Raw genomic sequence first — 27,101 nt, 5'->3', positions numbered from 1 at the left:
GCTGCTTAGATTATCTATCATTAGTATATGTCTATTCAGAAGAAGGAGTTCCACGTTGATCTGAAAAAGGACCTTTATTTTCAATTGAAACTTAATCCTTTGGGTGCCGGGGCTTCTTCCTTCCTACTACCCCTGACATTTTTTCTCTGCTTCCCTGTTTTTGTTTTGTTTACTTGCTTTTCTAATAGCTTTATAAATAAGCGTGCTTTCTAGACTAATAGTAACATATGCCAAGCAAATGGGGAGAGTTTTTCTCTGCTTTTACCACCTGTGTCTCTCTCCGGGGAAGAGCGGTTTCTCGGCTCGCTTGTTACCGCGGAGAAGCTCGGCTACAGGATTGAATTTGTGCAGACCTCACATATGTGGTCACTCCACTATTATCTAAACACAGCCATAGACAATTTTTGTGGGTTGTTCATTTTTCTAATTTTGCTGCATTTGCAGGGCTGATGTACAAGTTAAAATATACATGCATTTGACACGGTAAAATTGCATTTCAGCGTTGCTCTCCTGTTTTCTCTTCCTAAGGGGAATTTAGAATATTATATGTAGTAGTTGACATTTATGAAACAGATGAGCATTATATTTTAGTGAAACTAAAGCAAGTATGTTTTATTTGTTTCTATTGTGTTTTAATTTTTACAACTATGTATTGTATGTTTCCTATTGTTTCCAAAACAACAATCACAGTAAATAAAAATAAAAAAACATATTTATGTAGACTTTTTATTAAAAAAAAACACACAAAGGAAGAATCATAATGGGGAGATTGTTTAAATGCCTTGGTTAGTGGATCTTTATTTTTAGTCAGCTTTAGAGTTATTTAAAATATCAGTGCTTTCTCAACTGACCATACCTTATCTGTCTGTCTGTCTGTCCCCATCCTGCTTTCTCTTTGCTGTCCCTAACTGGATGGGACTCTTGGGACCGACATATCTCTTCAGGAGCTGGATGAGGTATTGTGTTTTGGATATTTTTGTATGTTAATTCATGAAATTATGCCTGTTTTTCTGAAGTCTCTGGTCATATATAAAATGCTAACAGAGCTCACACACATTTTAGCATTTGTTTTGATTACTTATAATTGCTGTGTTTAATTATTTAACACCTAAGATTTATTGAATATATTTTCACACCAGGTGAATTGATGATTTAGAGAAAGGCTGGGAACATATTTACTACTCTTGGGAAAGTGACTCAACTTGGGAAGCAAGACAGGTTGAACATTTCCTTGAACTTACTAATAAGCCAAATTGTTTTTAGGGTCATGAGTGTAACTGCCTTGATTTCTGAGAAGTTGCTCAGGTGGAGTATGAAGGACCTGCTTCTGGGGAAAATCCGAAGGGAGGAGAAGGAGGAGGGCAGCCACAGCTTGTAAGGGCTCTTCAAGGTCATCGCTGCCTTGCCTGGACAGATCACTCATGACCCTCTCCCTGCACCCTAGCTTAGTCTCTCAGAAGATGGGGAGAGGACATACCCATGGGGCTTTGTTCTAGTAGCTTGTAAAGAGTTGAGAAAAAGGGGGGGTTGAACTGTGCTTGTTAATTTTGTGTGCTTCTGTTCCTGCTTCAGTGATGAAGGGGTACAAATGTTTTTCCTGAGGGAAGACCTTTTAGAAAGAGTGATTGGGGGAGTGTTGTTTATTTTGGTTAGTTTAATTTAGAAGAATGAACAGTGAGGTGGGATTAGGGCGACTGTCTTCAAAAACAAGGAGGTTCCTAATTTGTAGATTAAGTTCTACCTGTAAATTCTAAAAACCTTAACTAGTTGATAATGACATAGACTGGCACACCTGCGTGTCCCTCCCTGGGAACTGGCGAAGTACATCAGCATCTCTGCTTCTCTTCCAGGTGTGAGGCTGCAGCCCGGTGAGCTGCCCACGGGCACCAGTGCCAAGGGTCTGATGCTCCCCATGGGCACCCACTGAGCTCCCCATGGGCACCAGTGCCAGGGTCTGATGCAAAATAGTGTGGGCACTGTGCGGCCCCCTTTGTCTTTATTTTTAAGAAAAATAACTCCTATTTTTGCTTGTGTGCTCATAGACACTGTCTGAGAAGAGACAGTGGATACCTTACAGGGAAAGGCTGGGGTGGAAGAGAAACTTCCTTTGAATTGCACTTTTTTCTTAGGTTGGATATATATTTTTAAACCACCTGCAAGTATTACTTTAGTCATTAAGAAACAATTAGTGTTTATAAACAGTCCCTCAGCTGGTGGCCATGCCTGACTGAAGAACCTTCCTGCCTGTACCGCCTGGGCACTGGGCCCAGAGAGGTCAGAGGTCACTGCAGCTCACACACAGTGAACCTCAGCATTTCTGGGGCACAGCAGTCGTGGTGGGTTTGCAGACCAGACGCTTGGGACATGGAGAGCAGGCCTTTTAGAACAGATGTTACCCTTACTGAACAGTTTGGAAATAGGGGTCTCATGGTCCCAAAAGAAGTTTATGATGGGGGAATAATGACCACGGAACAGCCTTACATTGAAGAAGCACTGAGTACTTGTCACACGCGGGGCAAGCACAGCTGTGGTCACACTTAGGGGTCTGTCATCTGACTGGTCAAGCTCCACCGCCTGGCTGCTCACTGGGGACGAGCAGACCCGCTGCTTGCCTCACTCTGAGCTTCTGGGTGTTCAAAGGGGGCCGCGTTCTCTGACCAGCGGCCTGAGTGACGCCACTTTCTCCACCACACCCAGTGCTGTTCGAGTTCTCTGAACGGAGCCCCGTACTCTGCTCTGGGCACCTCATCCCCTTCAGTAGTTTACTTGCCCCTTCTTGTCCTTTGTCCACAACCTCTGTGTCTTTTATGAATTAGCTTTTAGAGTTGTACATGACATATTTACTTCATCCGTTCATTCCACCCATTTGTTGTTGACTCACTCAGCTAATTATAATTGGATAGTATGACTGCTGAGTGCCAGGTGCTGAGCTAGGCACTGGAGAGGTGCTGGGGATGGTGTCCAGAGCCTCGCTTCGCCAAGGCTGCAGGGTGCTTCAAACAGCCAACTTCTGGGAAGGGTCAGAGTGGCCCCAGTTCCCGGCGTGGGTCAGCTGGAAGGCCAGCCCTGGTAGGTGAGGCCTGAGCCAGCTTTCCTGACTGCCCACTGGGGCTTCCTGTCATTTGTCCACATTAGGGGTCTTTCTCCTACTGAAACCAACTCAAAACCTGCATCCTGGGGGTACCAGCCTTCCTTGTCCTGCAGACCCCTGAGTGCGGTGTCCGGAGGAGGAGGCCTCGCCTCTTCCCCAGACAGTCTTCCCTCCTTGTCTCCACTCGAATCTCGTTCTTCTGGTGACAGTTGTCTTAAGAGGAGTCGTCTCAAGGTTGTGGGTTTTTAAAAATCTGCACAAGAATATTTATCTCTTGTAATTAAGAGATAAATGTCAAGCTCCCAAACCACATAGCCTGGGGAGGGCAGCGTGAAGTAAATGGAGGCCACAGGCTGGGCTCCCTGGTCATCCTGCTGAGGGTGGCTCTGAGAAAGCCTCTGAACCCAGCTGGGCCTCGGTGTCCATGTTTGTAAAACAGGGAGCGGTGCCCGATCCCCTCTACAGGGTTGTTGTTGGGACTAACAAAACCAAGTCAGTGCAAGTGCAGCACCCCAGCACGTCATTACTGCTCCCTCAGCGTTTCTAGGGGTGTAGTCGTTGAGAAAACAAGGAAAGCCCATTAGATTAGCAGCATTTATATCTGAGTGCTGTGATTCTCAGGTTTTTTTATGTCTATAGTTTTGCACATTTAAAGCAGTGTCTATTTTGAACATTTATTGTTTCACAATCAAGAAAGTAAACACTATTTTTGGAGTATCACAGCTCTAAAATAAAGTGTAGTGCTGATATCCAGATTGTCTCTTACCCACGTGCTTATTCACTCCCTCAAGGAAGTGAGGTTTCTTAAGCCTGATAGTCCATCAGTGAAGTCAGGAGCCTCTGAGCCTGGGCGCTATGCTTGTGCTCCAGGATTGTCTCATGGGATGAGAGAGTTGCTAGGCTGTAGTTTTCACCGTCCTTTCTGGACCTTTTAAATGTTCATTGCCACAGACCACCCAGCATTGTGTGTTGCTGCTGATCAGCATGCATTGTGGCTGAACCTAGTTCATTGTTTTCGATGGGGGCGTGGAGGGGTGTATGTGTCTGACTTTCTTAATCTCAACGGCAGCTTTGCCATTTCCTTAATCTTACAGTTCCCTAACTCAGACATCTCGTAAAGGCAGCGTTTTATAAGTAGGAAGGCTATATGTTTGGAACAGCAATATTTATCAGCAAGAGCGTGTGTGTGCGTGTGCGTGTGCGCCTTCCATAGATTAAGAACTTGTCCACAGTCTGGCACTCTCCAGGGACACAGGTGTCAACATTTAAAGTGGACCAAGGGCAAAAGATAACTAGTGAAACTAGCAAGAAGCCTTTGGGTGTGATGTTTTGAGCATCTGCTGGCGTTTTCCTGCATTGGTGAGGGCGAGGTAGATGAGTGTGGGCTCAAATAGTCACCCCAGAGTTCTTGAAGGACAGAGCTAAAAACAGACAAGAGTTCGTAAATTCTTAATTCTCATAAGTACAATTTTTTTATTTAAAAAGTTTTCTTATTTAACAAGTATGGAAAGATTTTACTTTATTTTTTACTTCAGAAGCAGAAGTTCATTTAAGAAGAGCTTAATCACCAACATCATATATCTGGAGGGAGAGTACCTGGAAGTTCAGCAAGGATAAGTAAAGAGAATTAAAACTCTGGCAGGTTTTTAAAGGTCTATATTGACTAAGATGGCAACATGTCTTGGATCTTAAAATGATTTAAAAAAATGGTTTTTAAATGGGAAATGAGATTTCTGAAGTTGAAAGGGTGATTTTGCACTTAAAATGTGTTTATGTTCGTATTAGTTCCCATTTTAAATAATTGACACTTAGGTTCTATTATGTTTTTCCTTCCCAAAACATACTCTTTAAAAAAAAAAAAAGAAATAGTACAAACTGTGATATAGATCACAAACCACACCAATAAAAACATGACACATTTCTTCTGAGTCGGCTGCATTTCATTATCCTGGTGAGCTGTTGCTATAGACCAGTGGTCGCCAACCTTTCGGACCTCATGGACCACCAGTTGGCAAACGCTGCTATAGACTGTCACAAAGGGGACAGGTTATTCCCTATTTAGTTTGCAATCCCAAAGAGTCCGCTCTTCTGTCTTACTGGCAAAATCCTGATGTGGAGTGTGGGCAGACAAGGGCCAGCTCGCTGGGCTGGCATCTGACCCTTCATGTGAGAACAGGACACTTAACAGGGTGAATTCTTCCTAGTTTTGATTTACATTCATTTTGAGAGGGGGAGGGGACCACATCTAAAGTATAAAGTCAAGTACTGCTTTAAATAGTTGAATGTACTTCAACAGACTTCATACATGATTGAAATTTTCTCATTTGTTTCAGATAAGTTGATAATAGTTACTTTGCAGATATCTCTTTATCTTTTTTAGTTTAATGTGTATTTGTAAACAGTAAAAACAGTACATCCTGAGTTTAAAAACTGTAAATACAACAAATTATTATTATTACTCTAGTGAAATAATAGTGGGTTAAATAATAAATTGCCACAGTGGCAGTACTATGACCCATGACCTTAGCAATTTCAGGTTTTGCTTTGTATAAACAGTTGGAGGTTAAGTTCAAGTTCTGCTCCAATCAGGTAACAACTCTGTGTCCAGCACCAGCTGTAGAGCTGGCGAGAGCTGGGCATGTGGTTTGCCCCTTGTGCCTTGGTTAGCGTACCCTCCACAAAATCCCACCCCTTGGTGACTTTGCAGCGGGACCTCAGGAATAAACAGCTGCCCCGAGTGGATGAAGTCTGCACCTGGTCCTACGTCCACAGTTGGTCAGAGAGACTGCTTTTTGTTGACACTTGTCATGGGAGCCTGTCCTGTGGTTCCTGGTGGGGGCCTGTTTTGTGTTGTAGTTTTTGTTGTTGTTTTAATTGACTTTAGAGAGAGAGGAAGAGAGAAGGAATAGAGAGATAGAAACATTGATGAGAGAGAAACATCATTGATTAGCTGCCTCCTGCACGCCCCCCACGGGGAATCAAGTGTGCAACCCGGGCACGTGTCCTAACTGGGAATTGAACCAGTGATCTCTTGGCTCATGGGTCAACGTTCAACCATTGAGCCACACCGGCAGGGCTTGTTGTTTTAATCTGAGGGTGTTTATTGTCCTGATTCGTCGTTTTCTTAGCAAATTGCAGTTATATTTCATGGGCCTGTCAAAGTGATTGGCAGCTGGTGGAGTGCATGGGGCTTCTGGAGTCAGCCAACCGGGTTTTAATCTGTCACTAATAGCTTTGTGGCCTTGGGCAAGGTCCTTAACTTTTCTGAGTTTCAATTTCCTCCCTTATAAATTGGAATAATAGGTTCCTAGCTCACCTAGCTTTTGTGAGGATTAAAATCAAACAAACAAGAAGACCACCTCTCGGACTCAGAGTCCCAGACAGTGGAGGTGGCTGACACACCATTTTTGTTTTAGAAACTGAAATGACGCAAATGCAGGTGACTTTTCCAAGGCTCAGCTCTCCGGGATGGTGATGGGCATGGTTCCTTCAGTATGGTCTTTATGTGATAAGCACTTCCTGAACCCACAGAATGCTCTGAGAAATGGGGGCAGAACCACACTGGGGGTGCAGGGGGAGCAGATGCAAGACATCCGATTGCTTTTAGGGATTTTGCTGTCAGTCAACTCCCTGTTCAGAATTCAGGGCTCATTACTTGAAGGGTTCTTTTGATCTCCGTTTTTTCTTATGTGATATATTTCCTCCTTCATCTGTGGATTTAAAATTTTTGTCTTGTTCCTTTATTGTTAAAAAAGCAAACAAGTATTTGCTGAACGAATGAAAACGTAAATTTAGATAAATGCAGGAAAGGGGGGAAGAAAGGCAATATAAATTCTTCCCCCAATTTTGCAGTGTGGCTTAGAAAATGTACTAGTGTTTACCTACAAAGGACTTTTATATGCTGTTTGCCATTCTGTTTTCCTCATCATTTGGATCTTTTGAAATGGGCATTTATAAATTCTGAGCTCCGGAGGGCCTTTCTTCCTGCTTACTGCCTCCAGGCGAGAGAACAGCTTAACCAGCCCCCAAACCCATGATTTCCTTCCCGTTCTTCAGAGCTCTCTAAGGCAGGGTATTATATAGGTAAAATAAGCAACGACTATCGATATTATTTCAAAATAAGTGAAAACGTTGTCTGTGGACATTTTACCGAAGAAAGGAAATGACAGTGTAAGACTGCATTGAGATTGTAAGGATTGCTTTTGCCAAATGGTAGGTAATTTGCTAACCGTGTAAGCATTTCTTTCACACATTTGAACACATGGTTAACGATCTCATGGCCAAGTTAACTGATCAGCCCTGTTCCAAAACAAGCTGAATGTGTGGCAGTGAAGGCTGCTGCTGTGGAACGTTGCACATTGATCCCATTTACTGCCCAGTGTTTTATTTTCAATTACAGTTTACATCTAACTTTATTTTGTATTCGTTTCAGGTGTACAGCATGAGTGATTAGACAATCATATACTTTACAAAGTGCTCCCCCTGATATTTCCAGTACCGACCTGGCACCTACATACTTATTTGAATATTATTGACTATATTCCTTATGCTGTACTTTGCATCCCAGCCTAGCTCTTTGTTTGTTTGTTTGTTTTATTTTTATTTTTTGTTTTTTACTTCTGTCTGATCACATTAATTGTTGAGTACTAAGAGGTCTTTTAAGGAGCTTTTGTTGACTTTTTAGTTATATTTCTATAGGCAGATCAAGTCAAATTTATGTTCACAAGTATGCCCAAGAAAATGAAGAACTGGTGCATGGAAAGATAGGAAAGCAGTTCCAGTCTTAGCAATCTCAAAAGCATGTGGGTAGTCAGGCACGTGCGTGTGCTCCTCCATTTCTGTACTTTCTCAGGGAGAGACACTTAGAAGGGAGTGAGCATGTGCTTAGCTAAACTGAATCGGGATGGTTTTGTAACATTCCTTTATTTCCCTGTAGCTTGCTGATGACCGGATGGCTCTGGTGTCCGGCATTAGCTTAGATCCAGAAGCAGCGATTGGCGTGACAAAACGGTTACCTCCTAAATGGGTGGATGGAGTGGATGAAGTAAGTTGAATATTAGTTTTACACTATCTTACTTATTTAAGTAATTACGACGTTAACATGTTTTAAGATATTTGCCATAAAAACTGGTTTGGCTACACTTGAATACAATACATGTCCCAGGAAAACTTTAGCTTTCGGTTACTTCAGTGTGCACACCACAAGAAAGGTGTGTGTGTGTGAGAGTGAGTGAGTGAGTGATTTTGGCTTAGCAGTAACTACCTGAACCTTAGAGAGAAATTGAAGAAATGCGTATCATGGAGGAGTGGTATGTGAATTTCTGGCTCTCTGAATGGAACGTTGCTCATGCCTCGGGCAGCCTACAAGTTGGCTGGAGACACAACTCTACCTGGAGTGTCACTGACTGTCTCGGTGGCAGGCAGGTACCTGGCAGGCTCAGTGGAGTTCTGGTGATTTCATTTGTTTAGATCCAGTACGATGTTGGCCGGATTAAACAGAAGATGAAGGAGTTAGCCAGCCTGCATGACCAGCATTTGAACAGACCCACCCTGGATGACAGCAGTGAGCAGGAGCACGCCATTGAGATCACCACCCAAGAGGTCACACAGGTGAGGCTGGCAGTCAGTTCCCGGCCTCAGGAGCACCTCAGAAGCGGAGCTGGTGGAACTCGAAGTCAGAGCGCGCTTGCCTACAGTTTCACTTACCAGCCTGAGCTCCTCCAGTGTCCGTACCAGCGCTTGTCTGCAGGAGTGGGGACGGGTTTCATACTACTGTGGATTAATTTAAAAAATAAACCCAGAGTATTACTGAGTTTAATAATTTGATTTTAAAATGTGTATAACTTCTATCGTATACTAGTGTTTAAACATTTTTTTGTGTTAAAAGTGGTCCTCATAATTGGAGGTTGAGAGTTCCTGCCCTAGACCGAGAAACTTAGTATCCTAGAAAAACGTGTCCTCTCTTGTAAAATGTTAAGTTTGAGTCATTTTAAGCAATATAACCAGTGTTTAAACTTTAGTGTTTACATTTTTTATTTAAGTCTTCTGGGTGCTCATGATGAGAGGCAGGGTGCTGAGGAGAAGCTGGGTGATGTACTGTTTGGATGCGGCTCTCAACAGTGGAGCAGTGGCCAGATTCTCTCTTAATCCCCCCACACCAGGGTTCTTGTCTGCAAACTGGGAATGGTAGCACGTGCCTCTGAGGAGGGCTGCGGGGGAGGAGGAGAAGCTAGAGCTGCGGGGCGTGGGTGTGGGAGGGCCTCCGAGCTCAGCGGGCTGCACACCGAGTGGCCTGCGTGTGGGTTTGCCCTGGGCCCCTGTCACTGCTGCTCTGAGCAGTCTTAAGCCTCACTGGGCCTCCTGGCTCCTTTCAGCTCTTCCACAGGTGCCAACGCGCGGTGCAGGCTCTGCCCAGCCGGGCCCGCAGGACCTGCTCGGAGCAGGAGGAGCGGTTGCTCCGCAACGTGGTAGCCTCGCTGGCGCAGGCCCTGCAGGAGCTGTCCGCCGGCTTCCGGCACGCACAGGGCTGCTACCTGAGACGTGAGTGTGACCGCGGCCTGGCCGCGGGTTCTCCGCTCGGTCCTGACCCTTTAACTGGGCCACCCCCGTGTGACACCGGCCCCATGGAGGCGCGGGTGGTGTCATGGAGTTCACAGCTAGGAAGACAAAATTACTAGGTGTCAAGCTTAAAGAACTTGAAATTCAACCCAGACCATGTGAAAACCTGTAGCTTTCTAGGTGTTGGAATGGGGAGCTGGTAATAGGTAAAACCCGTCCTAATCGTATTAAAGCTCCGTGTTTCCATAGCAACCCGAGTCTTTGAGCGGCCAGCACCTTTCTGGGCGGAGTTTCAACACTGCTTTAGGCTGGGTCTCTGACTCCAAATAGACGCGATTCCAAAGAGTTGGTCAGGTTTTCCTACAAACTGTTGTTTCTTTACCACCATTGGCGTCAATAACATCCCCACATACTCTAGCAGCCTAGTCCTCCCTTCTTCTACAACTGCATATTCGTATTTTAATTTTGTTACTCCTAAAATTTGATTTAAGGCCATTGGGAATTCGTACTAGAGATGCTTCTAGAGAAAAATAGTGATTTTTTTTTAATGTTTTGTAGCAGCAGTTAGATTAAATATTTCTGCTCCACTTAGAGATTTTCATATGGTTCTATCATTTTATCATTCACTTGGCATCGAGTGAACTGTACACATTTACAGTGTCATTTGGTCTTTCACATGTTGTATGTTTATAATTTTTTTTTAAAATATATTTTATTGATTTTGTTACAGAGAGGAAGGGAGAGGGATAGAGAGTTAGAAACATCAATGAGAGAGAAACATTGATCAGCTGCCTCCTGCACACTCCCCACTGGGGATGTGCGCGCAACCAAGGTACATGCCCTTGACCGGAATCGAACCTGGGACCCTTGAGTCCGCAGGCCGACGCTCTATCCATTGAGCCAAACCGGCTAGGGCAAATATGTATGTTTATAATTTTTAATGCCCTCCTTCCCCAAAGCTGCTGAGAATATCTCCATTTTGACTGTTGAGTTTTAAGCTAGATTTCCCCTTTCTAATGGTGGGGCAGTAACCAGGATGTTTTACATATTCCAAGTAAAGTGAATTCCTATCTGTGATAGGCATGAAGAACCGAGAGGAAAGATCCCAGCATTTTTTTGATACATCGGTACCACTGATGGATGATGGAGACGATGATACTCTTTATGATCGGGTATGTGAAGGGCTGTGTTCTGTTTTCTTCTCTTCACAGACCATAGCTTTACAAGGCGGCGGAGCAGTGCTGCGCGACTCGTGGTCCATCAAGTAGATTTTACAGCAGGCTGGCAGGCAGTCATGGGCCATACCTTCTTCCTTTCCAAAGGCTCCAGGGAGACCTTGTAATTCCCTTCTGGACTTGGGGAGAGACACGCATGGCTCTCCCAGGTTCTGCTAGCTAGGCCTTGCGTGGCCGCAGGCAGGAGATTCTCTCCAGGCGTTCTGCTTTCACCAGTCCTGCTTTAGGTGCCGCTTGCTATGGGAATCTGGGTTTTTCCTTTTAGGGAAAAATAAGTGTTTATGTTTATGTGCTTTATAGAAATGTTTTCAGGTATCACTTTCTTTAAATTATGTCTAAAATGGTACACCAAAGCTTTCTCCAGGGGGCGATCTAACGTGGATTCTGTACTCCTTTCTACCAGGGTTTCACAGATGACCAGCTGGTGCTTCTGGACCAGAACACACTGATGGTGGAGGAGAGGGAGCGGGAGATCCAGCAGATTGTGCAGTCGATTTCTGACCTAAATGAGATCTTTCGGGACTTAGGAGCAATGATTATAGAGCAGGTACGTCAGTTTACCTTCCTCATCAATGGGTTTTTCTGCCATAAAATCTGGTCCTTCTCCAAACTTGGTTGATTCTGCACTCCTATCAGGAAAAAAAGAATAACCTCCTCCCCCAATGTATGCATGTATATACAAATTATATACATATACCACTTCCATTTTTTATTTTGAAACAGTAAACTTTTCTTTAGATAAATGTCAGTAGAAGTCCTTGTGTTTTCTGCCTCAGGGGTGCTTGTGAGAGCGCCCTCCCTGGGGGCCTGGCAGTGCTGCCCAGGCTCAGCAGTGATTCTGGCAGCAGATAAGGCTTCCCTTCGAATTTTGGCAGGTTATTGGGTAATGGCGACTGGAACCACTAGCTTTCAAGTGGAATTAAATTGTTTGTTCACTGCTACAATCTGATTAGGGTATTTTATTATCTTGCCAGTAGGGATTTGGGTCCTGATCCCCCTGAAACCAGCTGAGAATGGAGTGTCGAGGCTACGGAAGATCTAGTTACATTAATTACTCCCGTGGTTCCCAGGGAACTGCTCTTGCTATCTCTTCTAATGCAGCGTGTTTCCGTTAAGAGCCCTGTTCTTCCGTACAGCCCAGTGTTCTCTGCTCTCTGTCTGAACCAAGAGATTAAACAATTAAGAACAAAATTCTCCTTGAGGCAGATGTGAAGTTTTACATGGTGGATTGGAACTCACTGTTGTTGCTCTGATCCACGGAGACCTGTGCTGACGTCTGTAGACATGATAGTCAATTTCTAATCATAACCGGTCGAGCTAAGCTGGTGCTCTGCTTTCTTGAATCCCAAGTATTTAAGCAGTAGGTGGGCACAGAAGCTCGTTCTTCGTCACTCAGAGCCTATTTCCACTGAACCGTATCTTTTTTAAAGCACCAGTAAGTTTGAATATGGCATATCCCATAGTAGCAAAATCGAAGACAAACCTCAGTTTATCAGTATTTCTTCCTCATTAACTAGGCTTGATTGCAACCAACACCACACTCTGCCCCTGAATGCCTGGCGTACTGGGTAGTGGTCCCAGAGCTTCCAGCGTGTCCTGGGCAGCAGGCTCCGACAGACAGACACTCCTGTGCACGGCGACATTGCGATCTGCATGTGGGTTCCTGAGGCCACTGCCCCACGTGCAGTAGTTGATTTTCTGTCACTGTCATTTATTACCACAGGGCACAGTCCTTGATAGAATTGACTATAACGTTGAACAGTCCTGTATCAAAACTGAGGACGGCTTGAAGCAGCTTCACAAGGTAATCCCTTATCTTTCGGTGGTTGAGGATTGGAGGAACTGTTGCCATGTATTGAAAATTCATCAGGGTTGTCTTCCGTCACAACTGTCTTCAGCACTCTTGCCCGCCATCACTCAGGGTGATAGTGCGGACATGGGCGTCATGCCATCCAGAGCTGACCACATGGGCTGCCGCCCCTTCGCTGTAGCTAGTGTTTCCAGGGCACTCACACTTAGGTTGGAAGTTATTTTCCTTCTTTTAGAAAACATTTCATTCTTTGAGTCTTCTTGTTTGAGGAAATCAGTTGAATTTGCATTTGCTGAGATATGGTTCAGCGTCCTGTTTGCTTGCTGCTGACGCAGCCTCTCGTGCCGTGATACCTTTCTGATGAATTACTGGCGGAAAATCACCCTGGAGAAGACAAAAATCTAATTTTCCCTTTTAATTACCACAGTACATCTGTGTACTTACCTTGACAAAAGAGTAGTTTGTTGAAGTGAAAGTGTTATTAGCTCTCTTATTCTTTTCTAATAAGGTAGCTATTTCAGGAATATTTTTGATGATATTTGTTAAAAATAAACGGAAAGCATCGTAGAACTCTGGTAATCATTTGTGGGAAACATATCCATACACTGCTGAGTGGCTCTCGTGTGTAATTGGGTGCATGTTTTCTCTAAAAAGAATATAATTCTTCACAAAATAAGTATTGTCCATCTCCCCACATCTTTGAGACCCACGGGTATTTCTGCCACATCCTGAGCATTTTTCCAGTTCATTACTGCACTGTCCCATCCTTTTTCCGAAACCAGCCTTCCCTCTAGCAGAGAGGCAAGGCTGTGTCCAGGTACCTTCATGCTCTTGGTGTGCTCGTCGCTGCGCGGGGTGGGCATTCAAGCCCGCCTGTAACAAGGAAGAAAAGGCTTGCCTTGTATGCAGAGGACTTTTTAAGCACTTAGATTCATTTGGTGGCCAGGTCTTGTATATTAAAAGAATAAAACAGACTTTAGTTTCTCACTCTGTAATACCCATGTTTTGATCTGCTGTGGGATTATGCATCGGTCGTGAAGTTTCTTAAAATCTAGTGAAACATGATTTGTAGTATTACACAGGTAACGGGAAAAGCTTGTCTGCAGGAGAGTACAAATCTAGTGGGAACTAAAAATGTTGTTTTAGGTTTTCCTTTATAAATCATTCTGAGAGGTCTTAAGGTATATCACTTAGTCTTGGCTTCCCTGGTGCTCTGGGTTACTTGGAAAAGTAAGCATGCTTCTCTTATCTCGCACGTCACATTGCTGGCCGTCTCCTTGGCAGCAGCTCATCTAGGGATGATTGAGCCTCAGGAGTCGCTTCACACCCTGGACTCTCAAGACCTGTCTGTCCTAATGTTTCCTCCTGACCGAGGAGTGGTCTTGGGGGCAGGGCGACCCACTTAGCAAACAGAACTACAGTCAGGTGGTGGGGATATGGAAGGACGACGGGTATTTTCATCAGTCTGTTTCCTTCTTGTCCTTCACTGTGAAATACTGAAATAGTATCTGGGCAGCATGCCCTTCTGGATGTGGTTAGAGACCCTCACCTCTCTTCTGCACTGCCCCTCCTCTGGTCTCACTTCTGCAGGCAGGCATGGCGCCTGGGAATAGGCCAGGCTGGTGTGTGCAGGTGAAGCCTGGAGGTGTTGTGTCATCAGGAGCACAGGGACTTATCTGGGAGGTGGGGGTTCTTTCTGCACTTGACCCCAAGGGGAGCAGTTTCTCAGTTTTATTTCAGAGGATGCATTTTCCTTGTTGCCATATTCAGGGGAGGTAGAAATCAAGTTCTTTGGGGCCAGCGGTTGCACATCACTGCTGTGGCCCCCTTAGCCAGCAGTTTGATTTCATCATGAAGGTGTGCGCCTGCCTGAGGGCCTCCTGGAGAGAGGGGTCCTCCGGGCAGTGGAAGTAGAGGCGAGGGGGTGCGGGCTCGTGTGGGCTGAAGGCTGACCTTTGCCTTCACCCTATGTCTGTCTGGGTGGCAGATCCCACACCGCATTAGTGCCTCCTGGGAGGCAGTAGCTCCAGGTTAGGGGCCCTACCACACATGCTGAATTCGAGTGAATTGATGGAAGGTTGTAATAAAGGAGTCTGTAGCCAAGAGGTCAGCTATACAGAGAGAATAGGACTGGAAACGAGTGAGGCTTGATTTTGGGGAAAATGACGGCTTTTTTCCCTCCTCTTTCTGTAGGCAGAGCAGTATCAAAAGAAGAATCGGAAGATGCTTGTGATTTTAATATTATTTGTCATCATTATTGTCCTCATTGTTGTCCTCGTCGGCGTGAAGTCTCGCTAAGCGGCCTGGGGGCTGTGTGTGCCGCGTGGATCCGGGCGCCAGGGGCTGGGCTGCTGGCTGCCTGCGGAGGGCCCGGCCCCGCGTGGGCACCAGCATCTCGTGGACTCCTGCACAGTGCTGAAGCGAGGGGAGCGGGCTTCTGTTTTTCCTCCATTGTGGAGAACTTAAAGACCTTGGTACTGCTGCAGACTAGAGCTGGAGCACTGTCATCAGTTACACTGTCTTTTAGAAAGAGAAAATGAGTGGGACGTTTACAGCACTCCACAAGCTGTTCGATATTATTGTGAATAAGCTATTTTTCTTAGCAATCATGTCTGAGCAGCGTGTTAAAATCATTTCTGGGAAAAATTTTTTGAAAACCATCTGGTTTTTAAGGATTTGGTACCAAAAATTTATGGATAGAGGCAAAAATGCCTCTTCATCTGTCTCTCTATATTTTCCAGTTGAAAACAAACTGAGAAGTCCTTTAAGAATTTATAATCCATTCCCCATTACCTTAATTTCGCTTTTCCATCACTGTTAATGATCAGAGTAACAAAGTGTGAAAAATAAGAAACCATCATTGATGTTAATTAACACATTTAGATGGGCCAGTTAAAACAGCTTCATAAGTTTAAATTAATTGTAAATGGAGTATTCCTCATCTAAAATTTATGCACATTTTCTACTGTAAACCAAAAGGGGTTGCTGAGCAAAACCACCTAAATTTAAAAGTTGGTGATTTGAACTAACCTCGAATTAAAAGGAAGCTTGGCAGTGTCATGCATGTCACCAGAATTGGGCGGTGTGTCCCTGCACACATCCCCAGCCATCCTCACTCAATCCATTGCTCATATACTAACCACATAATGACCTGTTCAGACCAGCCACCATTTAATGAACTGTGAATTTACACAGAGGCCATTCTAAATGGGTCACCCCATTTGGGTCTGAAATTATTAACCAAACATCACTCCATTTCAAAGTAAAATATTCCACCAGAGGTGTGATTTATTGGCTCTCCCATTGGCACTTAATATGCCCAGAAAGTAGGCATGTTCCAGCAGGTGGTGGAAAGCAGGACCAGGGAGTCCCTTGTTTGTAAAGTGAGTGTGAATCAGATCACCCAAGTGGGGCTTTGTCACGTCCTTCCCTGTTATCAATACGGTGCTCAGATATATCCCCAACTGTAGAGTCATGAGGAAAGTGATGATGGCTTTGAAAACAGAAGTTGTTCATGTTCCAGTTGCTCTTGAGACGCAAGTATTGTTTTAATGGTCTTTGTATATTTTTTATGGCTTTTCCATTGTTTTTATCTCTAATGTGTTACATTTTATTTGGACCAGTCTTGTAAAATGCTCCTCTAGAATTTGACTTTGGAGTTGTTGCTAGAAATTTAAACCCCAGTCCAGAGATTCACGTTGTCCCAGCCAAATATTTCTTCCCAGGTTGTTGATGGCGCCGGGGAGCCACTGGTTTTTTTTACGGATGTGGCTGTAGAATGATCAGCAGGTGTCCCTGGAATTTCAAGAAATAGCATGGTGTTCCCTGACAAGTATTTATTAGGAAAGAAGGTCTGGGAATAAGAATCCAGCCCTTCCTTGATCGTCCCTGAAATGTGGGGCTTCTACAGTTGTTGAGGGTAGCTGCAGGCCTTCGTCCTCATCTCGCCCAACCATAACGCAACGACCAGTTGCTCCGAGGAGTGGAGCTGCTCAGACTCGGGGCTTCCCTCCCAGACGGTCTCTGCTGGGGATGCTGGATCACTGTCAAAGCTTTTAAAGCTGTCTTAACTATCCTTGAAGGAAAGTGACCCTTTAAGAAAGGATCACCATTTATTTATATTTTCGGGGAATAGGGTGGTTAGGGTTGGCTTTTGTCCCCCAACCCATTGGGGTAAAATCATGGATCTGATTAGAAGTGATGTTAAGGATCTCATTGGGGTGGTGGGACCGTCCATTCTGACTGAAATCAGGGCAGTGCCAGCTAAAGCTCAGCTGCCGTGACCGTGACCTGGAGAGGGAAGTGGCCTGCAGTTCGTGCGCCAGCTTGCTGGGCTCCTCAGAACACTGGCTTTTTCTGTTGAGCCTTTCCTGAGGGCAGATCAGCACAGGGGCAGTGAGAGGAGCTTAGTCATGCTGCCCTGAAGCTTCAGCTCCTTTCCTTGCTGAAGCCCACGTCTGTGGGAAGGCAGGGCCCTCGATCTCCCCAAGTTGAGGCCGGCAGGGACACCTGCCCCTCTACGTGCTCCGTGGTGGCTCTGTCAGCCTGGGTGTGCGAGGAGAAATGGGAACGTTCACTGTCAGGTCTCCAGAGCTCCTGATCTTACCCCAGATTGTGGCTGAAATCTCCTGTCTCTGGTTTTATTAATTTGGGAGGGGGGTGGCTGCGCCGTGGGCATGAAGCAGTGTTTGTCTAATGGATTGACGTCTCTCTGCTAATTGAGAGAGCATTATTTATTTGTTTTGACACAGTGCTTTCAGTGTTGTATCCTGGCTAATGGCTTCCTAAAGGTAATGAAACCCTCCCAACCTAATTGGTCAGATAAGGCTTTTTTTTTTCTTGTGTGCTTAAATAAAGCAATTAGTGAAGCGCTTCTATCCAACATGCCTTTTTTTTTGTCCTTTTTTAAAACTAATTTACTGTTATTGGAAACTTTTTGTACAATAAAGCAACCGTGCAGATTTAACAACATCCTGCAATCGTAGTGTTAATTTTGATGACGGTTCATGTTTTTTTTTTCAAATACATGGGCGGCGGGGTAGGAGGTGGGAGGGTATTTGGGCTGATGACTATTTTGTACCCAAGGCCTTTGCCTCGATGTCTGAAGGTCCATCTATCTAGTGGACACTTAGAAAGGAACTAATCTCTCTTGCTCTCCAGGAGACAAAAAGGCAGATAATTATTTTATGAAAATCTATGCTTTCTATACATACCAAGAACCAGTTCTCACCTATTGAGGGGTCACAGCACAGAAACACCTCTTACTATGCTCTCCCATCCTTTTTAACTAGACATTATATTCCCGCAAGTTCTCACAGCCCATTGGCTCTGCCCAATAATCAAATCCACTCAAAGGATAGGCATGTCCCAAAGGCTTTAAGAACATTTCAGACCAGTGATAGCATTGAAGACCTCTATCCTGCTGAGGTCAGCTCTCTAGGGTGCGTATGCTTCTTGCGTGGTAACCTCACGGGCTTTTCCCAACTGAGTTTCGGTGGACCACTCTTGAAATGGTACTACACAGGTTGTACCGGTGCCAGAGACTGAAGACGCCGCAGGGCCTGGCCCTCAGGTGTGACTGGAAGGCTGAGTCTTTAGGTGGTTGCTCCTGAATGCCCTGGCGACTGTAGAACAGCCTGGGTGTAGGGTTACCCTGCTGACAGTGCTGAGCATCCTCTGAGAACTCTGATATTTCACAGAGTTTGAGTAACTTAGAACTCTTCCTGGTCCGTCTGTTGTATCCGTGTACTCCTGGCCAAAGAACTCACCGAGTGTAGACTGTCTGCATTGAAAGCATGCCATGTTGTTCTATGTACTGGCTTCATTTAGATAAGCAAGTCCCTTACTTTAGTCAAAATGTGGGAGCCACGTAGAGAGACTTGGCTCACGTGGCTTCTCAGGAAGACAATCATTAGTTCATGGCGGGGGTTGGATAGCGGTTTGGAGGTGCTGATTCTTTGGTGAGTTATCATGAGTTTCCATTTCTTCTAAGACCGTTAGGCAGACTTGGTTCATTTGATGTTGCTACATTTTGGAACTTAGCATGGTGCCTGCATGTAAATGTGGGCCTTGAATGGTCAATTTCTGTGTTAGCCTTTAAAGACTAAATTTTCTCTCTCCAAACTCCCTTGACCACCCTGATGCCACCTCTTACCTTGTTGCCTGATGTTTTAGTTTTGTTTTGAAACATAAGGCAAACAACCCCTTTCAAAAAGATGGGTATTAGAGTGAACCAGTGAGGGCTCGGGTGGTCGTACAGAGACTTTCAGCTCATCAGAAAGTGGCTCAGATCTGGGACTTGGGGTCGATGGGCAGCACCCGTGGGCTCTGTGTCCTGCATCCCACTCCACGCTGACTGTGACGTCATTTTACCAGTCTATGGTGGAGTCTTCTTACGCTGTAGGAACATTCCCAGAGTCAGGCGGCACAGACTTGTGCGGTGACCTGGCCAGTGGAGGCAAAAGCAAACAGTCATTTGTCCAGTCGTCCTCATGAGCTCTCTGCGCTGTCCTGAATGCTCAGGGTAATTGTGTGGGCCTGCTCTTGAGCTCGTCATCTGGGTAAAATGGACCATTTCAAGGAAACTGCATTCAACACAGTGTACATTTAGACCAGGCTTAGAATAAACCCCTGGGTTTAGTGTTTTCTGCTGGTCAACTATTATTCTAGAATTGCTTTTAGCTAATCATCCAAATTCTGCCATTAGTAATCGCCATTTCTCTCATTTTATAAAAACATGTCATAATGGAGGCTAAAGGGCTTGGGTTTGCATCATTTGTTCTCTTTCTCCGAGGAAGAGCTGAGGGAATCAGATATTTTTTAACATGGTGTTCTGACTCAGGACACTGTAATAGGCCTCTGTTTCATCAACCGCCCCTTTTCCAGATGGGTCGATGGAGACCCAGGTGCGGGCTTGCCGAGGTCACACGGCTAGTGTAACCCCGGACGCACTAGAATCTTCCCTGTTCTCATGTCAAGACCAGTACTGCTTTTGCCATTTTAATTGTTCATTTCTTTGCATAAAATTAAATGACCTTCAAGAAAGATTTAATGGTCAAGATGTGATTTGGTAAAAGCTTCCTCAAGGATTTTTTTTCCTATTGCAAAGATGAGACACGACTGAGGCTGAGAGAGGTTTGCAGACAGTGGTATGTCATTATCCCTCGCTCGGTTTTTCGTGTAATTGGTGCGAAGAGATTGCTGCTGGTGACTAAGCCTGCCATGGAGCGGAAAGGAATGAATCTGTGTGACGTGACTTGGTGGGCATACGTGGGCATTTGTGGCTGTTTCAAAAAAGTATATGTTATGCACAAAACGCCTACCAAGATGGATCGTGTCATTTTAACGTAAATAATAAAAACATAGTCTCCAGCAAAACTGATTTAACAGTTACCCGAAAATGTAGCACCTCGTTCCCACACTGTGCCATGGCTAGAAATTGATTTTTTTAAATCCAATTAAGCCTCAAGGTTGGTTATCCATTTAAAAGGTCGGCCGAGTTAAACAATGACAGTACCTTCAGTTCATGCTAATTATTAAATATACACGGAACTTCAGCACTTCCGTTGTGCTTCACGCAGGCACACATCATGTGTTTTGCACAACAGGGGCTGCGGAGGTCCTCGGCCACGATGCGGGCACGCCCGCAGACCACGAATCCTGACCTGGTAAGTCTCCGAGTGGTTGCCATCCCTATCGCTCCATCCCCCCCAATTTCTGCAGCCCACACTGCAGAGTTCTGGTCCCAGCAAACCACTCTCCCCCATTCACTTCCCATCTTCCCTTTTCTACGGCCCCAAGAGTATTGGGAAATGGAGTGTAACCTCTCACTTAAAGAAAAACGAAAGAGGGGAACTCTTGGTGTATACACTAGGTTTCATGGGCTGCCAAGTTCATAATGTAACAAGCCGTGTTTTTAAAATAGTGCTTTATACTGTGTTCCCAGCATGTTAAGAAGAAGACTTCAAAATGTATTTTTCTGGTTCTCATAGGTAATGTGTAAGTATTGCTGAATTTACTAAGATCTTAGAACCATGACACGACCCTGATTGGAATGTCCTTTTTATTTTGCTAAATTGGGTTAGAATGTCCCTCGAGTTTCATAAATCATCAAGAAGGGATAAGTGGTCTTCTTTGCAATCTGGCATTTTGACCTGCATTGTAATAGAAGTAAGGTTGCCCCTTTTCAGTACTTTTCATCCGTGACTCTGAACCAGCCCAAAATATGGAACCTTCAGATTTTAGTGAGAGGAAAAATTTAATTTCCTTCTCATGGCCCTTAGAAAAACTAACAAATCTGGTTCATTTTTCCTTCCCCCACCCTTTCCTCACACTGCTCAGCCACCAAGCCCTGCTACTTTTTAAAAAGATCCGCATTTAGACACTACAGATAGAGGTGTTGTTTGACACAAGGTGTTTCTGGGAAAAGTGTGACTCAGGGTTTTGAAGAGTGAATCATGTTCTATGCTCTAGAGAAACATCCTGCTTAAAGGACCCTGGAAGGGAAGGTTTTCTAAAGAAAAGAATTCTCCATCAAAATACACATTTGCCCTTCGTCTTGCTTTTCTATACATCTCCATTTCATACGCTGGCTGTTTCCAGGAATGTGGAGCCAGCATGCGGTCTGTTAATGATTTCTCTTTGCCTTCCTGTAGCACCGCCCCCTCAGGTCTTCATATGCCCTTGAAAACTTTTGCAACTACAAAAAAATAATTTTGCTGGTGTTCAGAAGTAAATAGGAATTCAGTGCCCGAGACATGAGGGTTATTGCCACCTGACACCGTGCCCTTGCTGGGAGAATAATTTAGACCGCTAGAATGATAAAGGACTTCCAAGAACAACTCGTTCAGCCCCCTCATTCTATCGAAACGTCCTAGAAACTGATGTGAGAAGGAATGCTTTTCATCATTAAGAAATGGCTCCCCGAGTACATTTTTATTAACACCGTGTCTAACCCCACTGGTATTGGAAGGTAAGAACACCAAGCTTCAGATGACATTACAAAATGTGCTTTTGAGGGAAAGTGCAAAAGATTGCATGCAATGAGCTATCTTTTGTGTCAGATACATGAATATATATGACTGGTATTTTTTTAAAAAAGAAAAAAATAAAACCCAGGAAAGATAAACAAAAAACTAATAAAAATGCTTCCCTGTGGAAGGATGAGTGAGGAGCATAGGGTGGGAGGCCCAGGAGGTTCCCGAGAGCTTTCCTTTTTACAGTTTCAACCATAGAAATGTTTTATGTATTCAAAAAATGGAAATGGAAGAGAAATGAGCACAGCAAAGCCTTACATTGAATACAGACAAGAGTACTGGAATTAGATGTACACCAGATAGACCACACAAAAACCAATAAATTCTGACTAGATCAGTGGGATGCATTCTAAGAACAGAACAAGACAGTAGAGAAATCTTGAACTTCAGGTGTTAAGTCTATTGCCAGGGATGGAGGCTGTCTGCTGAGTGTTGTAGGAAAGGGCTAGTGAGTGTCCCTAGAAGGGAGGTTGGGGCCAGGGTTCTCACTGTGGGAGATGGAGACAGATCCGGTGGCGGCAGCATGGGGTTTGAATTGAAGGAATTGTTGTGGCCTCATGAGATTAAGAAAACCAATCTTACTCCTGGCTTCTGAAAGGATCGTAAACAATGACTAGGGAGCCGTGAGCTTACCTCCCACACAAACCTGGGTTTCTAGACACCCATTGTTCTGATTCACAGGACAGATTTATTGAAGGAATGGCTGACTCTAGAGTTGGGCAAGGGAGGAACACAGTGAGCTGAGGGATCATCTTAATGTTCCAGAAAGGACAGAGTGCTCAAAAACAGATAGGAATGTTTGAAAAAGGCAAGGAGCCGGCATGGTGGGCTCAGCAGCCTCCGTGGGGACACTGGGGGCCATGATCCTGGAAGATACACACAAGCCATGGGGACAGGGCAGCTCCTGAGCATGCCGCCTTCGCACTCACACGGGCCCACTTCTGGCTCAGTGCTCTGCTGTTGCCATCTTGGAATTCTTTGTTGAAGAACAGGTTCTGCACCTTCAGCTCTGCACTGAGCCTCGCAGTGCAGTGTTGGGGAGAGGGGAGGCAAAGAGGTCTGTACACAAGAAGGGTGGATACCTGGCCGGTATTTCTCAGTGGTTAGAGCATTGGCCTGCACACCAGAGGGTCTTGGGTTCAATTCCCAGTCAAGGGCACATACCTGGATTGCAAGATTTGGATTGCAGGCTTGATCCCCAGCTAGTTGGGGCACGTGTTAGAGACAGCCAATGCATGTGTCTCTCTCACAGCAATGTTTCTCTCTCACTCTCGGCCCCGCACCCGTTCCTTCCACTCTCGCTAAAAATCAATGGAAAAAATATCCTCTCTCCTTCAGTGAGGATTTAAAAATAAATTTTTTAAAAAATAGCAGGTGCTGTGTGTGGAAGGAGGAGTTGGCCGCAGCCGATGCTTGATTCAGACAGACACTACCATTGCACAAAAAAGCCAGGGGGGGGAAAGGCTGCTGGATACAGAGCGTCCTGTTGTGCTCAGTGTCGAACTACACACTGGAAGGAGGAAACTGACCCTAATTCTATTAATTATGAAGGGTGATTTACATCTTCACCATGTGAACCCGTGGAAACCAAGCAACCAGCCTTGGCCAGTAATGGGAGCTTGCATGGGTTACGTGGCTTCTGATTGGGTGCCGTGGGAAACAATATGTATTGTTGCCAAAAAAACGTTCACACGGGATCTCACCTAAGGAAACAACCAGGAGAGTCCAGACTGTGGGACCTCCAGGAGAGAAGGCAGGGGCAGTTCTGGATTCAAGGGGAAACCAGGTGGGATGCCTGATTCTTACTTGGATTCCGATTTTAAGAGAAAAGGCCATGAAGGACATTTTTGGGACAACTCAAGAAATCCCACTGTGGACTTTTTTTTTAGGTAATTTTTTTAGGCATTGCTTCAGTGACAAATTGCCATGGATATGACCAGGGTGTTATTGTGACTAGGGGGCTGCTGGAGGCAGTGTCCCTTGTTCCTAAGAAAGATGCACTGAGGTATTTAGGATTAAGTGTATGCAAGTAACTTTAAATGGTGCAGAAAAAAACACCCCAATATCTGAATATAGGTAAAGAGTATAATTTGTACCAGCTTTTCAACTTTTTCATAAGTTAATGCATTTTTCAAGAGTTTCTAGAAAAATGTTATTTTCATGGTGATTAGTTCATTTTTCAATCCTTTGGGGAACCCTGAGTGCAGATCTTCAGGTGGCACGTCTGACGATTTCTTAAAATTGATTTGAGAGAGAGAAACATGGACCGGTTGCCTCCCAACCAGGGATCAAACCTTCCACCTTTTGGTGTACGGGACTTCTCTCCAACCAACTGAGCTACCCGGCCAGGGCCACATCTGACAATATTGACAGGGTGTGACCAAGGCATTCCCCGCCGTGCAGGCAGCGGGGGCAGGTGCGGGAAGGCAGAGTTCTGGCAGGTGGGCTCCCTTCTAGGCCAGCGGCTCCCAGGACGCCAAGGATGCAGGTGGTTGGTGCCGAGGAGCCCTTCCTCGGCTTCCTCCTGTGAAGAAGGAAACCGCAGGCCGTTCTCTCCCGGGCACGAGCCCCACCTCTGCTTCACGCCGGTCCTGACAGGCATTTCCCCTGGCTCGCAGTTACCCACAAGGTCAAGTCCAAACTCCTTGGCTTGGAGTACATCCCACGCCCAGCCCATATCACTAGAGCTTTTGACTGTTCTGGACTGGACCACACCCTTTCGTACTTTGGGCCCTTGCTGAAGGATTTCCTTGTCTGGGATCAGCCTGCCTGGCACACACCTCACCCTCAGGACCCAACTCCAATATCCTCAAGACTCGGCTCCCAGTGTCTGGATTGCTGGGCTTCACTGCTGTATTTGCTCCCCACCCTTGCCACACGCACACACACACAACCACACCCCTCCCCCACTACATCCCCAAAGTCTGACCCAGCCTGGGGCTCTTCAGAATTGATATTCAATAAATCTATATTGAATGAATGAATGAAAACACTAGAAAGATAAAACAAGTGCTCCCAGGGTAGGTGGGTGGTCAGTGTTTCCTTCTCGTATGAGGTGTGATGGGATCTGGCGCTTTGTGGCTGTGGGTTGAGTCTGAGCAGGGATTAGGGGATTTAGTGCAGGTAAGCTCCAGCGTGCAGTGAACACAAGCGTGTACAGCTCACACACCCAGAGCCATCTCACACGATGTCATTCAGAATTGTGTCTAGAATATGAACTGTATCCCAAAACTTCCTAATAAGTCCTGGGAACTTTATTCTGATTTCTTCCAGAAGTTTTTAGCCTTTTCCTCAATTCCTAAATTAAGCCTGAACACCCACTTGAGTTTGGAAGGAGTCTCAAGTCACCAAACACCTAAGTTACTTCTCGGATTGCATTAAAGATCTGGTAAGTTATTTTGCATTTGCATTTTTAAAAGAAAATGTAATTAAGGTGAGTTTTTCATTGATGGCGAAATATATTCCAACCTGTGGATTAACAGCTTCATAAAAATTTATCTGAACAAAGTGCGCCTGTCTCAGTCTGAAGTCTGGAAAGTGCAGTGGAAAGTGTCCTTTCCCGGGAGGTATTTGTGTCTGTCACGGGCTGCATTTGAGGAAACTGTCAGGCATTTGAAGTGGAATAATTCCTTAATGTTCTGTTTAGTTTGGGTTTCTTTGATTCAGGGGTGGCTTAAAACCAGAATCAGTAATGTCTGCTTCCAACAAGCACATCCCATTTTTTTCTTGCTTTGTGTGGAATAAGTGTTCAATAAATGTGGTTGCATTGAATCATCTTGTTCGTCCTGTCTTGGGGCCATCTAAAAGGAAAGAACCTCCGAAATCATCTCATCACCGACAGTTCCTTTCCTCTCCAGCTCCCCGCACACAGAGCGCCAGGATCTGGCTTTCTGAAACACTTCTTGGATCCTTCCACAGTTTGCAAAAGTAGATGGAGTGATTCAGACTCCCCAACCCACCACCATCACCCATTCCTCCCCTTCTGTTCTCCAGGGTGTCTCCGGGAACACCCTGGGTCTGCACTTTCTTGCCGGGCCTCTCCCCACTTAGATGCCTTCCCCTGTCTTGTTTGCCTGTGGGAGTCCCGTTTCATCCATCAGGCACAGCCTACCTCCCTCACCCTCTGGGACGGTCCCCTGTTGCCTCGCCCCTGCTAGAAAGCCCTGCGCTTGTCTGCAGTGTGTTTGCAAACAAGAAAAGAGTGATAGATCTTCATACGTGCTCTTCATACCCTTTACAAATGTGTGAAAACATTCAGCTGCTGCAAAATCTTTTGAAGAAAATAAGATCCAATTAGCACTGACTTTTATGTCGGAAAGCTGAGGGTTTCGAAGGAATTCATTGCGCCATTCAAAAACTGTGTTTTGAGCACCTGCTCGGTGCCAGGCGCTGGAGAAGAAAGCAGACAAAAAGACCTGCCTGCAGAATGCTGAAGCTCGCAGTCTAGTGGGGTGTTTCCAGGGAACAGGGAGGGAGCAGCCGGGAAGTGGAAGGGTGGCTTGTGGTTGGATTGCAGGTGAGGAAGAGGGAGACAGGAGAGGGGCTGAGCGCCGGGGGTGCCACACTAGGGAGTTGGCTTTGCTATTTCAGAGGCAGATCATGAAAAGGAAACAGTGAGAAGAGGGTGCCAACCCAAAGGCCTTCGGATATTGGGCCGTGGCCAGGATGGGTAACGTTTTTATTTTTATTTTTAAATGACTTGGGTACAGCTTCCACAACTGGGTCATCAATCCCCAAATCTTGTATCTGAGCCACAGCAGGAGCCAGGACCCTCACCAACATCTTCCACCATCCACAAGGTGCCCCCAACACCCTCAGGCACCGCCCCTCTTCAATGACAGATAACTCGGGTGCTGTCTTGTAAACCACGGACTTTCCCCCTTCTCCTATACCTTCCTCTCTCCCCACATTGGATGAGCCTGTGGCTTGACCAGGCTGTTGACAGGGGTGGGTGGGTGGGGGAGCGGGTAGGGGTCCCCCATTAAACAAGGCAATAACCTGGGTTTATAAGTGGCCACCCCAGACACAGCAGCCTGGGTGGAAGGCCATGTCCCTGACCCTCTGTCACTTCCAGGACTGCCTGGCACACAGCAAGGGTCTGAGCATTCTGGAGGAACCCATTCAAGTGAGGAAGGAGAGACCTGACATTGCCAGGCAGGGGCTTTAACAACTTGGAGCTGGCACGGGTCCAAAATTCACTATGCCCACCGCACCCACCCGAGCCAGGCTGGTGTGGTTAGGGCAAGCCTGCCTGTGTGGGTCCCCCGGGGTCACCAGTCCTCAGAGACTCCTGGGGCCTGCTCAGGGCTCATGTACACAGGACGGTGGGCGCTGCTGGGGTGGACTTGCGGTTGGGCCCGAGTCTGCTCAGG

General features: G+C 45.6%; 1 protein-coding gene across 7 annotated transcripts in view; it reads left to right on the top strand.

Moving 5' to 3' along the window:
* STX16 (syntaxin 16) overlaps positions 1-27,101 on the top strand; it is a 36,177-nt gene that overhangs the window by 7,889 nt on the left and 1,187 nt on the right. For 2 of the 7 annotated variants that reach the window (XM_079785178.1, XM_079785177.1), the window contains exons 2-8: positions 8,028-8,135; positions 8,561-8,701; positions 9,466-9,631; positions 10,730-10,821; positions 11,288-11,431; positions 12,608-12,688; positions 20,302-24,996. In XM_079785178.1, coding sequence (XP_079641304.1) covers positions 8,028-8,135; positions 8,561-8,701; positions 9,466-9,631; positions 10,730-10,821; positions 11,288-11,431; positions 12,608-12,688; positions 20,302-20,592 — 1,023 coding nt within the window. In that variant the 3' untranslated portion in view covers positions 20,593-24,996. The other 5 variants (XM_079785183.1, XM_079785182.1, XM_079785180.1 and 2 more) reach the window with 4 other exon arrangements.

The sequence above is a fragment of the Cnephaeus nilssonii genome (genome assembly GCF_951640355.1).
Source record: "Cnephaeus nilssonii genome assembly, chromosome: 11".
Taxonomy (NCBI): Eukaryota; Metazoa; Chordata; class Mammalia; order Chiroptera; family Vespertilionidae; genus Cnephaeus; species Cnephaeus nilssonii.
Note: the sequence above shows the minus strand (reverse complement) of the source record. Positions and strands in the feature narration are given on the sequence as shown.